The sequence below is a fragment of the Artemia franciscana genome, unplaced genomic scaffold (genome assembly GCF_032884065.1).
Source record: "Artemia franciscana unplaced genomic scaffold, ASM3288406v1 PGA_scaffold_55, whole genome shotgun sequence".
NCBI classification, from domain to species: Eukaryota; Metazoa; Arthropoda; class Branchiopoda; order Anostraca; family Artemiidae; genus Artemia; species Artemia franciscana.
The window spans coordinates 41,110-54,911 of NW_027062695.1; the positions used below are offsets into that span (position 1 = coordinate 41,110).

At 35.2% G+C, this 13,802-nt stretch overlaps 1 protein-coding gene across 2 annotated transcripts in view; it reads right to left on the reverse strand.

Annotated features, from left to right (window-relative positions):
* Window positions 1-13,802, reverse strand: part of LOC136042000 (angiotensin-converting enzyme-like) — a 165,409-nt gene that overhangs the window by 19,631 nt on the left and 131,976 nt on the right. For both annotated transcript variants that reach the window (XM_065726831.1, XM_065726832.1), the window contains exons 20-23: window positions 9,658-9,788; window positions 6,270-6,412; window positions 3,500-3,702; window positions 276-416 (exon numbers count right to left, since the gene is read on the reverse strand). In XM_065726831.1, coding sequence (XP_065582903.1) covers window positions 276-416; window positions 3,500-3,702; window positions 6,270-6,412; window positions 9,658-9,788 — 618 coding nt within the window. The remainder of the gene's footprint in view (window positions 1-275; window positions 417-3,499; window positions 3,703-6,269; window positions 6,413-9,657; window positions 9,789-13,802) is intronic.

Genomic DNA, 13,802 nt, shown 5'->3' on the forward strand with positions numbered 1-13,802 from the left:
AGTGACTATCAGATGGTTGAAGCAACTCCTTTGGGTAAACAGAGAACCCCTTGAAATCATGTAGGTTATCATAATCAAAGTCACATTTATAGTTGTGAATTTTGAATAGATTTTAATTAGTTTATTTTGTTATTGTTTATATTTTTACCATGGTTCTCTGGTTTGCTCGTAATACATTATGTCATATCCTAAGATATTAGTAAAATTTTGCCTATTTTATATAAAATTAGCGTATTTTAGTATAGGAGAAATTTTAGAAATAAAATGAGTGATACCTAATTTTCTCTCCAGCTTCAGCATTTCCATCAATATCGCAGCGATACAAAGGTTTATTTGGGTCATTTTCGTCAAATTGGCCAGCAATTTCACACAAAGATTTATGGAGTTGAAATTGCAAAATGTGAGCAACGAAATATCTAAAAAACAAAATGACTTTATTAACTGTCGTTAGTAGGGCTCAAAGAGACAATAATGAAATACAAAAAAGTGATTTGTTTGTTTTCCCATTAGTTACCTTTGGGACTCAATTTGGTCTTGTACCAAATGTTCAGAGATCGATGAAGTAATAGTGCTAAGCCTAAATGAGTAACAATCAACGAAATTTAGAAAAATTGAAAGAAACAACGATTATTCAAGAAGGTATCGTTTTTCGGGTAAAAAAAAAACAAACAATTCAATCAAAGTCGAATCAAATTTATCCCCAGTTGCTTGGTATTATAGAAACCTTCAATATTAAAGTGGTCAGCTACTAAACAAAATGGTAACGCACTATTAAGTTTTAAAATGCTTGGCCTTAATTAAGAACTTAATATGCTATTGAAGAAATATTAGTTTTCATTCAGTATGTTAAAACTGGGAGAATGGCTTATAGAATTTACGTAATTTTGTATGTGAAATTAATTCAGTTCCAATTTGATTCACTTGTGCTAAAACTATTAGAATATGTGATAAAATCTTTGTGATAAGTTAATATATTTATATCTAGCAGCATATGAAATGGGAGTAGTAGCGGATCCATGGGGTAAGTAGGGCGGCCACCCCCATGGCTTAGGCAAAAAGTTTCTATTTTTAGATTTCTGTGACTCGATTGCGGGAAATGGGTTTGATGACATTTACTCTGCCTGCCTAAGTCCTTAGGGAATTGTCCTGTGTTTGGTGTCACCCGAGCTTACAAGGCATTTTGCAGTTGAAACGCAAGTCGCAAGTCATCACGCAAGTCGTTGAAACTTCAAAAAGTATGCAAATCAAAACCTGATTTTTTTTCAGTAACTAAGAAATTTCTTGAAATGACTGCAATAACAGACGGGCCTTAGGGTTAGTCATGATTCTAGAAAGGTTTGAAAAGCATTACTTTTTTGAATAATATTAACCAGTTACTATGTTGAAGCGAAGAAAGCATTCAATATACAAAGTTTTCATTTCGAAAGCTAGGCGATTGGACAATCTACATATAGTTAAAAATGAAAATAATGAGAATTTTAGTGTTTTAATAGTGATTCCAACGCTTTAACAAATGGTAAAATTATGGGTATTTGTCATTCGCGAAGTTTACAGCCCCAAGCCAAACATCAAATATATAAGCACTTTCTGCGAAAATGACATCAGAAGCTAAATTGATAGAATTCAAAAACTGGATGATCGTATGGGATATCAATTGCTACAGGACCTTATGATTCTGCCATCTAACTACAGCTAATCCCTATCCAGCACGTTCAATTCCTTTTTCCTGGTAGTTCCATAAAAGTATTCCTCGCGAAATTGAATGGGACTTTTCTCACGACATTGTTTAAGAAGATAGCGAAGTTTTAACGATATTCTATAGGGAGATAGGGGAGTCCACATGACCCTTTATTGAGAGATAGGTTATTCTTTGCGACATTGTATGGGACCTTTCCCAGAACATTGGCTTGGACTATAGAGTATTTTCTACGAGATTAGCTTGGACCATGGTTGAAATCTGACGACATTAGTGTGGAACACAGGGGGGAATACGCCGACATTAGCTTAGACTATAGGGGGAATACGACGACATTAGCATCCCCATTCTCTTTTTTTCGTAGTTATTTCCTAGGGGAAATTCTAGCAAGAGCCACTTTCTTTTTTTATGAGGCAGACTCTTATATGGCCTATTACGAATACCATTTTTGCTGTATCTAAGACTAAACGCTAATATTTTCTTCTTCCATCGACAAAATTTTTACTTACCAACCCTTACAACGAAATGTCATAATCGATCAAATTTTCTAGAACAATTTCAAATTTAGTAACTCACAACGCTCTTGGGAAAATAACATTCGTAATAGGACATATACGAGTTTGCCTTTAAAAAAAAGGAAGTGGCTCTCCCATTAATTTCCCCCAGGAAATACTCGCGAAAAAGACAGAATATTCCCCCCTATATTCCTAGTTAGTGTCGTCGTATGCTCCGTCCTATGTTCTAAGCCTCGTAGAAAGTGTCCTATTTTCCAAGCCAATGTCGCGAGAAAGGTCCCATAAAATGTCGCGAAGAATACCGTATCTCTCAATAGAGTGGCGTGAGGACTCCACTATCTTTCTCTAGAATGCTGTGAAAACTCCGCTATCTCCTAAACATAGTTTCGTGAGAATGGTCCCATGCAAGGTGTGAGGAATGTTCTATCCCTTGTCATGTGGAACTACCAGGAAAAAAAGGACTTGCTTGGTAGGGATTTAAGATCACTACCATTATACCGATTTCGTTGGCAGGGACAAAAAGAGATACAATCATACTCTTTCGGAAGAATTCCATTGATTAGTACTCTCAAATTAGGTAAGAATGAATGGTAGCGAATGAAGAACTGCAAATGAAGAACTTGGCAGAATGAAGAACTGCAGCAAAAGCAAAGTTCTTACAGACTCTTGTCACATCTGCTTATCTGATTGTAACCATTTGCACTCTAAGTAACATATCTGAATTGTTTTGATCGCTCGTTTGACTATTTCATCAGAAGAGCTTGGGCCTTGCGTCTGCAGCAATCCATATTAAGGACCTTCTTACCCAGTCGGAAGTCAGGCATCGGGAGAGTGACAGCAAGTTAAAAAAACATTTGACAAAGTAACTAATGTAGCAAGCAAGCTAGGCTTAGGAATTTTGTAAAGCCATTTCTTTTTTTTCTGCTTAAGAATTAAGATTTTGGGATTACTATTTAAATTCTGGGCGGAATTTCGACATTACGCCAAAGTTCCAGAAAAAGAGAAGCCTTGTGGAACAAATTCAAATAATGGTAATATTATAGGATTTTCGGGTAGGTTGCAGGGTATTGCTTTTCAAGTGAATAAAAAATCTATATAATTTGCGACCTTCTGTGAGTCTGAGGCCATTTTATTATTAAATATGTCTTTTGATTTAGTTTTACAGCCCCCTGAGTGTTTTCCAAAAGTTTCAGTTTCATGTCAGTTTTGTCATGACTCCTTATAACAAGGACAAAGAATCCTGTAAGTTTACTAATAAACTGAAAACACTATGAGTTGAAATATTTACCTGCTATACTCAACATTTGCTGCTGTATGATATTTAGCACCAGCATCAAGGTCTTGGTTTGTTCGCAGCACTGGAGGCATAATTCCCTGATACGTTGCACGAAGGTCCCACCAATGCTTGTTCCACTGCTCTTGCTCCACCTGACCAGCAAAAATATCCCATCTCCATCTATCCATCACATATGCAAAAGGAAGGAAGACAATCTAGAAGGTTAAATCATGACTCTCTATTTAGTTATCTTAACGCCTTAATGTCGTAAACGACATTTTCAAGCTTCTGAATTGCCTAAAATAAAATTCTCTCAAAAAGAGGACCAGCTAGGCAAGAACCAGCTAGGTAAAACAACATGCAACCAGATAAAAATACAAACATTAGGTGTGACAGTGATGGTTCACCACATGAATGGGGCAGTGATATGAAAAGCAACAAAGAATCTTCTTCTTAAATCTCCTTCACTTTTTGTTTCGTGAACTTTCTAAGTTCACGAAACAAAGCTGGTCCTCCTTTTGAGATTAATTTTCAGATGAAAATTAAATTCTTAACGACTATGCTCCTCATAAAGGATTTTCTCTTTATGGCCAACCAATTTAAAAAAGAAGGATTTCTCACGAAATTAAGTTGAAAAGTTGAAACGGAATAAAATATTTTTTCACAAATTACGCAAGGCATATCTACAGAACTAGGTTAAATAACTGAATATGGAGATTTTCTAGTATCTGTTCCATTCTCAGAATTAACAATTAATTGAAAACACAAAGCCAACCTAAATTAAAAAGAAAGTTTTCCTATGGCCAAAAAAATCCTTGACTAAGCTGCAAAAAAAATAAAGACTAGTTTATATGTCTTAAAACGGCTTTTCGTTAGCTTAGACCTTAGATCTTCTTGTGACTTCAAAGGCAGTTGGGGATAAAAGAATAGTCAATGGTTGCCGTCGTCACTGCATGTGCCGTAATATCCTCCAATTTAGTTTGAAGCGAAGCTTTGACATTTGAAATTTCAGTTCGTTTGCTGCTTTGTAAAGTATTATGAGGTGCTTACCTGCTATTGCAGGATAAACTTTGGCACTCGCGTTTCGGGCATGCAAATGACATGCTCATGGTACCTCCACTTCGAGTATTTGGTACCTTTAGCAATCAGTGTCTGAGACATATTCTGTTTCGTCATGAACAGAACATTCGTCATGAACAGGGTCCAATTGATGTTTAGAATGTATTTTAAACACATTTATTTCAGAATGCAGGGAGTTTCTTTTTAAGGTTTTTGTCTGCATGACAGGTTATGGAATCATAGAAAAGCACCAAGAAGACGTTGCTGTTGAACAGCTTCTGCTTAAGCTGGAGAGAATATTGCTGGTTAGCACAAATTGGGATGAGTTTCTTGAAAGACACATTTATCTGGCCAAATTTTAGCTTAACTTCTCTGTGACAGGAGCCGATGTCAAGGGTAGTGCTCCCTAAATACTTGAACTCTATGAATTGCTTAATGGTATGTTTTTATGAGCGTAGGTCGAGTGGAGAATCAGTGTTGTCTATTCTTATATTTTGTCGGTGCCGGTTTTGAGGCTCAGCAGTGTTCTTTCGATGGTCTTTCACTGGCCATGATAACGAAAATATTGGGATACAATTGTGATTATGTAAGCAAACTCAAGCACGCTCAGTTTTTGGCAAAAGCACTAGTTCTTATAATTCTACAAATATAAAAAATCGTAATGAGTAAGCTTGTCTAAGGTAGTTTTGTAGACATATCTTGCGCAATATGCGAAGCAATAAGTTTTGTTTGTTTTAATTTTTAACCCAGCACTTTAATTCAATCAAGAAAATTAGTTTTTACGTCAATGTCTGATGGCCTCTGTTTATACTAAAATATACGCAATAAGCTCCATAAAAGATTTTTGTTTAATTTAGTCTAATAGAAAGACTGAAGCTTTTTTCGACATTCCTGCTACACCTAATCTGTATTGACTGTTTCAAAGTAAACAAGCCTTTGCAAATACACTCAGTTTTAACAATGCTCAACAATTATCTTGATATCAGACCATTTGAAAAATTTGACTTTGATGTACCACTAATCTGTCATTCACCTTTGTACCCCACTCCCTTCTACAATTGTGTCTTTTGACCTTTTTTTTAAAGAAGTCAAACGGTGACCAGACCAGTCCATATAGAGGTAATTTTCAAGAGCTCATTACGAGGTATCTTTACTTGTATATAGTCCAAGCATGTCACGTCTTTACGTGTTTGCAGTAATGGCTGAGAAAATGGCAGTTTAACCAGAAATAGGTGGCCAAAATGGTATTAGTTTAGTTACGTTATAGAACCCCTTGCGAAAATGGAGCATCTATTCCAACAAGGGGCATAATGCCTAAATTATACGAATGGTGATCAAGCTGGATGGTAACAGATTCTTAAGACAAATCATAACAAACAGATGCCTGTGCACAAGGATCAGTGGAGAGGTTAATTGATAAAATCTGCTAGAAAACGATTAAAATCGCAAAACCAAATGTTTACAAAAGGTTTTAAATAGGCCCTTTGGCTTAGAATACGAATATATATCCTCAATATGCTAAAAATAACTTAATTTTGTTAAAAAATTAAAGGAGATTTACTGTGTTCTCATTTTCCTACGAAATGCATTAAAAAAAATGTTTCAGCTCCGTTCTAATGAAGTTGAAGGCTGATAAGAATTGGCACAACTAGACACACAGGATAAAAATATAGAAGAAAAATGGTAACATGGGAAAAAGGGTGAACTACTTTCTTTGACTTACCTTGCTCAGGGCGGTAAGCATAAGAAAGTTTAAGTCGGATCTTTCGTCTTCAGTAAAATCTTCTTCAAGTAGTCCAATCTTCTTTAGATGACCAGGAGTCTGTACAGATAGTGCCATAAGGTCACCAACTGCCTCGTGAAACCCTGAAAACACCTAATTTTTAGTCTCAATGACTTTAAATTAGTTATGAAAATAATTTTGCTTCATTTAATTTGTCTTTTATCCAGCAATTAGTCATATTTTCCTTTAGTGCATTATTTTATGTTAAGTAAATCATTAAACGTTTTGAAATTAGCGTGCCAAGTCTAGCTAATTTTGCATTTCAAGTAGTATTATGAGTAAGATAAGCAAAGAGAAAACATGGCCCCGGGAGCAGTATGTTCTTACCCAATATATTGAATAGGATATTGTTGGAGCTTGAAAGCAAATACACAGTGCCAAAAAAACCGAGGACAAACCCCCACTTTACTTCCAATGTTCAAATGTCAAACTTTTATTTAAGTTGCAGAATACTGATACCGCAGATGGATATCCCTTGATTGCATTCAACAGTCACTCAGATGGACACTATCTATTCTATAAGTGAATTGGATTACATGTATTTATTTCTATGCGGGATTCTTTTTATATTTCTTTTTTCCGTTTCAAATTTACGCGTGGACTTGTGAAATTGTCCAGGGTAAATTTTCCCCGGTATTGAATTGTCTAGAATATATTTCCGTGAGTAAGGGATTTTTCCGTGGAGGTGGGGCAGATTTTTTGGGATTATTCAAAAAATGATCATAAATTAATCAAACAAAAAAAAAAACACGTCGTTTTAACTGAAAGGAGGGAGCAACATTAAAAGTTAAGACGAACAAAAACTACTACGTATATAATGGGGGTTTCCCCTTTTCGGCAACTCGCTCTTTACGCTAAAGTTCGAGTTTTTCCCAAAAATTTAAGTACGACTCATGAAACACAGGGGTCGTTTAATTAGAACAATAAAAAGCTTTTTTGAAAGCACTAAGAAACTGTAGCGTAAAGAGCAAGGTGTCAAGAAGTGAGCAGCCCTCTTCATTTACGTAATAATTTCTTTTCGTTAAAAGTTTTAGTGCTGTTGCTTTTTACCCCCAGTTAAAAAGCTTGTTTTTTTATATTTAATACATTTAAAGACCAAAATACATCATTTCCCTCCCGGAAAAGTCGTTTCAATATTGGTATCTATGGCACGTGCAAAGTTATTTAAGCAAATGGTATTGAGCAAGCAACTGCAAGAATCACTTTAAATCATCGTTCTGTGAAATCTGCGGTTAGAAGACAAACTAAAATTACAATATTACACAAAATTATGCAGGATAATGAAAAAATCCAAACACTTAAAGTAAACTCTTCAAAAAATGTCTGCGTTATTGATGATGAAAATTGAAGCATAACAAGGGATAAATCCGAACAGCTTAAGCAAAATGCGGGGTAAAAATGTCTGAGGCAATGATGAATGAAAATAACGCGCATAAGACCTGCAGTTACAAGCCATCTAACAACGTGAATGATTATTCAAATTAGTAGACGCATGCAAAATTATACAAGGTGACGAATGTCTTCCAACAGCTAAAGCAAAAGACATGGAACAAGCGACATAAACATAAATGAAAATAAAGCACAGTCAAGTGACAGCAATAATCACATATGTTTTGTTTTGGATTATTGTTTTGTATTAAGGTGGACCAGAAAATGATCCAGCACCTTATTGATTTTACTTAAATATTTAATAAAATCTTTGAAAAGGCCATTTATCTCGTCTCATTATTTTTCTAAATTCTAAACATTTTCTTCTTGATTTTCAATTTGATTCCCGAGTGAAGAAATCCACCGAACATGCTTGTAATAACCTTTTGAATTTTTACATTCTGTGTTAGATTTGGGATTATTTACATTTTCCAAATTCCTGGATAATCGTAAGATATTGATTCCTTAACCCGTGAAATTGTCCTATTGAAATTATCTCATTTTGAAATAAAGGGAAATTTATTTTCTTTTTACATATTTGAATTATGTGTTACTTCCTGATAATCCACTTTTCCGTTTATCCTCAAAAAAGAATTTTTGAACCCCTCAAAGATAATTTTTAGAACTTGTGCTATTTTAAATTGATGTAAATTATCTTTTTTATGGAGTAAAAAGCGGAAACTTATTGATTGCTGTAGATGTTTTTCATCCTAAACCTTCCCTTGTTCAAAGTGGTAACTATAGTTCTTTACTTTTGACGTCTTTGTTTGTTTTGCTGATCACAATACACTAGAAAATTCAGGAAAATGCAAATCAGACCTTAGATTCAATCTGGAAAATTTGTTTGAGAGAGTAACTTCATGGATTGATGCTATATACTATAGCCTAAGTTTTTTTTAAACCAATTTTTTTTGCATACTTCTCAGGTTTATCCCTATTTCTCTGAAATTCACAGCAAATAAAATAAGTCATATATCTATAGATCGTTATGTTCGTTTTTTGGGTATTCTTGTTGATGAAAACTAGTTTGCGAAAAGTTACACTGATTTGATTAAAATGACGTTATGCAGGAGTCTCTTTATTTTAATAAAGCTAAAACGTACTCTACCAGGATCAATTTTGAAACTCTTTTTCACCACTTGGTTCAGTCTTACGTTTCTTACTGTCCAATAGTATGGATGTCAACCTTTCCTGTTCTTTAAAAACTACTTTCTAAGGTTTACAATAAAGCTACAAATGTCATTCAAGAAAAAGGTCGTGGGGACCTCCATTAGCTCTTAAGCTCATTTACGTGACACTTCAAAACGAGAGTAGTTTTTTTCTTACAAAAGACTTGGCCACCTTCCGGCTTTTCTGTCTTAATTATTCGTCATGGGCACATACACTGAACTGAAAATAGCTCTTTCAAGTCCAATCAGATTTGTCAACATAAAGAAAATTAAATCTGAATAAAATATTTGAGCAAATTTTGGACTGATAAACATACCTATAGGAGCGGTACTTATTTCATTCCTAACATGGAACTCGGCTCTCTTGACCTTCCCCACGGTCTGTTTTACCATATTAATTCGATTGATAGATGATTCCCTTCCCAAACAATTTGCAATTCCCTTTTCAAGAAGTTGGTATGTAGCAGGCACGAAAGAATACTCTTGGTGTAGCCAACACTCATAAGCCTGCACTGAGGCAATATAACCATAGCCTGTTCCGCTTCTAATGTAAATGTGACTCCTCCACCGTACGCTTGCGATTCAATACTGTACAAATCTTATAATTGTTCAATTTGTTGAAAATCCACACAGAGCCATTAGCTATACATTAGACTTCCAGTCTAATAAAAAATAGAAATGGGTCTAAGAGCAACTATTTTCTAAGAAGAAAATGACATAGATAAACTTACCTGGATTTGCTCCTTCTCTAAAAGCATACGGCTGAGATGCATGACGATATTGTTGAAAATATTGGATATGACCCATCTCATGGTGAACAGTAATTAAATCTTGCATATTTACTCCGGTACACATTTTAATCCTGAAAAGTAATTTATACTCAACTTATTGGCGTCAAACAAACCGTGAGTGCTTATATTGGCAAAATACTAATCACGCATGTTACATGAAGTACCTCAAATGTTTTTATTTCAAGTCCAATCACAGTATATGGGAAATATTTGCCATTCACGTCTTTGTATTTAAAAGTAATTCAATATATTGGATTTAGGATAATAGTTATTCAAAACATATTCGCACAGCACACCAATAAATCCTTGGACACTTTCAAGAGCATTCGCACAGAATTCTGATTATTGATAATTCTGCAGGGCTTGGTCTGTTTTAACGGGTATTTTCGGGTTGAAAAACCTCTTCCTGGCGAATTTATCTACTATGGAATGCCTCCCCGTAGTAGTATAATATTTGTAGGTATGAATATATAATGAGTGGGAGGTAATACGCTTGGGACTGCCTGTGCAGGATATCAACTCTGGTTTACAGAAGAGATTCGTAAAGTGCTGAAAATCATGTTGTGACCGAGATGGGACCAGGATTGAACAAAGACTCCATTCACACTGGAAGCCCCAGGGGGTTCCTCCTATCCGGTTCTAAGCCAGCTTATGCCATTTGGTGTAGACTTGAGAAGATCCCCGTCCTGCACTGGTATCCGGGATCATTGCTTTTCCTGGGGCCAAAATAATTAGAAAATATAGAATTTTTTTTACTGAGGCAGGAAGGATGGGGCACATAGACATGGAGTAGGGGTCATGATGAATAAGGAAGCTGCTAAGTCTTGTTTAGGCTGGAAAGGTTTTTATAATAGAATACTTATTGCTCATTTTACGACTAAAAAGTTCAAGGTATCAGTTATAGTAGTATTATGCTCCTGTTGAACTGACTGACTGAGATACAATTGACTCAGATACGTTTTACTTACAATTACAGGAGCAATTAGACAGGGTACCAGGTAGAAACATGGTGTTTTTACTAGGAGATTTTAACGCCCAGGTCGGTAGAAATAACGATAGATGGTAAATTTGGTGTAGACTTTTGCAATTTTGTAGGTATAAAAATGTAGTTAAAACTAAGACGGTGTCTGGTCTTAAAGTGGCCCTTTAGTTGATATGGTATTCAAGTGATAGTAAGGCACCGAGCCTTACTGATAATGTTATAGTAAGTCGAAGGCTGGCAGGATAAATAAAAGATATTAGGGTGCTGTTAATCGATGTGCTGTTAAGAGTGCTGTTATCGATGTTAAAAGTAAAGATCACTATTTAGCAGCATCTAGAGCTAATGTAAAGTTGAAATTCCGGAAGGGTAACTAAATATCGGAAAGAAATGATGTTGGTCTACTACAGGATGAGAATTTGAGAGAAACCTTCAAGGAACAGTTGAATACTAAACCTGAGAGTTTTAAATTTGACAATGGAAAAGATGGTTGGAATACATTTAGACAAACAATTTGTGAAGTTGCTGATAGTGTGTTACAGAAGAAAGTTAAGACTCCAGCTAGGAATATTAGTGAAAAAGCTCTATGTTCAACAGAGAGGAGAAGGGGTTTGTAAAAGAATTATCTGATTGATAGATCATATGAAAACAAAACGAATGTAAAGAAAGTGGAGAAAGTATTAAAATATGAACTAAGGAGGTGTGAAGTGGAGGCCATGGATAAAATTGCCGAAAATATGGACGATGCAGCTTGGCGGCATAATCATAAAATATTTTATTCGCATATTAATAAATTAAGAGGGAGTAGTCCACCCGTACTTGTTTCAGTTAAAGATATGAACGGGACAACAATTAGTGATAAGGAAAGAGTTAAAGATAGATAGGTTGAGCATTTTGAGAATGTGCTAAACCGAGTACACATATACAGTTCCAGGAAAAGATATTGAGGAAAACTAAAAAGTTTGTGATACCTTGGATGTGAATAAAGATCTGTTTTGTGAGGGAGAATTGGTGACAGTACTAGAAAGATTAAAAAATAATAAGGCTCCTGGCGCTGATAGTTTGGAAAATGAGTCTCTTAAATATGGTGACTCTGAGGTTAGACATAAGTTACTGAAGATTATCAATAGGATTTTAAAAAAGGGAATGTGCCTAACGATTTAAGAAAAACCTCAATTAAACCACTGTATAAGAAAGGTGATAAGAGTGAGTGTCGCAATTATTGAGGCATTAGTCCGGTCTTAGCAGATCACAGATTACTTAGTATATGATACTTTTTAGACTGAGGAGATGCTCTAGACAAAGTTTCATGAGAAGAACGGTGTTGTTTTAGAAAAGGTAGAGGATTTGTCGACCAGATTTTCACTCTCAGGTTAATAATTGAGAAGTACCTTAGTTGTCAAACATCTTTGGTCCTTAGTTTTATAGATTATGAGCAAGAATTCAATTCTGTTGATAGAAGAGCTTTACATTAAAGTAATAAATTAAAGTGAATAGTCCTATGTACGAGAATAACACTGCTGCTGTTAAGGTAGGCAAAAAGGTTAGCAGCTCGTCTTGTATTCAATCAGGAGTTCAGCAGGGTTGTGTTTTTTCCCCATTTATATAGATTATTTTGATAGACTTTATCTTAAGGAGCACAGGAAAGGCAATGGGAGACCACAGAATCAAATGGGAAGGAAAAACTCTCCTGGACTTAGATTGTTCCAATCGTTTAAGCATATTAAATGAAAGTGTGAGCAAAATGATTGAACTTTTAGAGGTTTTGTGACTTCAGTGTGTTAGAATAGGCTTGAAAATTACTCTTAAGAAGACTAAGTCTCTAAGGCTAGGAATTAGCGAAGATGAAAAGTTGACGTTGGGTGACGAAAAGAATGATGAGCTGGGCAACTTCACTTACTTTGGTATTATTATTAGTAAAGACGGTGGGAGAAGTGAAAATATTAAAAGTAGAATAGCTAGGGAACAGCGTTTTCTTTTTCACAGTTAATAAGAGTTTGGAGAAAGAGGAATACAAGTCTGCAAACAAAGATTAAAATATTGGAAGGTACAGTGATGACATTGGTCAAATATGACATTGGTCAAATGACATTGGTCAAAGCATGGGCACTGGGAAAAGTGGATGCAGGTTTACTAAATGTTTTCCAGAGAAATTGCGTACGGATTGTTCTGGGTACCCGGCTGACTAACCGTATTTTGAACAGTAGGTTGTACGAAAAATCTGGTTCAAACCCCTTTGGAGCTAAAATGGAAGAAAGGTTTAGATGGCTAGGACACGTTCTGCGTATGAAGGTGAGAGATTACCGAAGTTTGTCCTTTTCAGCCAACCATGTAGGGCTAAACGAAAAGCAGATTGTCCTTGTCTGGAGTGGGAGAATGCCATAAAGAAAGATTTAAAGGAAATGGGAGCATCCTGGGAGGGTGTAAAAATGAGGATTTGAATAGACTGAATGGAGGAGGAGTTTGCGTAACTGTGTTGACCTCAGGTGGCTTGGTGCTGCTGTGAGTTGTTAGTAGTAGAAGAAATAGTAGTAGTTTGTTCAAAAGGCTTTTTGTTTACATTTTGCGTCAAATATTTTTATCTCTTTTTACAAACAGTAGTTTTGACTAAAACTAGGAATTTAAAAGCAAAAATAGAATTAGCAAAATACATTTACTGAAAAATGACATCAGGTAGCATCAAGCTCCTACAACGATGCATACACTGACCCTATCTAGAGTCTTATTTCATCTACTTTAAGGAATTGGGTCTTACGAAGATTTCTATATGATATAAACTTCATTTGAGAAAATTTTGATTGCTACTTCTTATTCCGATTTCTACTTCTTATATCTCCTTGCACATTACTCAAAATCGAGTAAAAAAAAACTTCAAAATGAAAATTAAACTTTTAAAATTAAAGTAATAGCCGTGTTCTATCTTCTATTATTTTTTGGTTTGTACTTGAAAAAGGAATTTTTGATAGCTTATAATGTTAATAATAATAACAACAGGTGAAAGTAACTAGTGTAACCAAATCAGTCTATCTTTACAAATAGGGTTTCAATGGGAAACATAAGCATAGACTAGTGTTGAACAATCTGAGACTGGGCTACATTACAATAA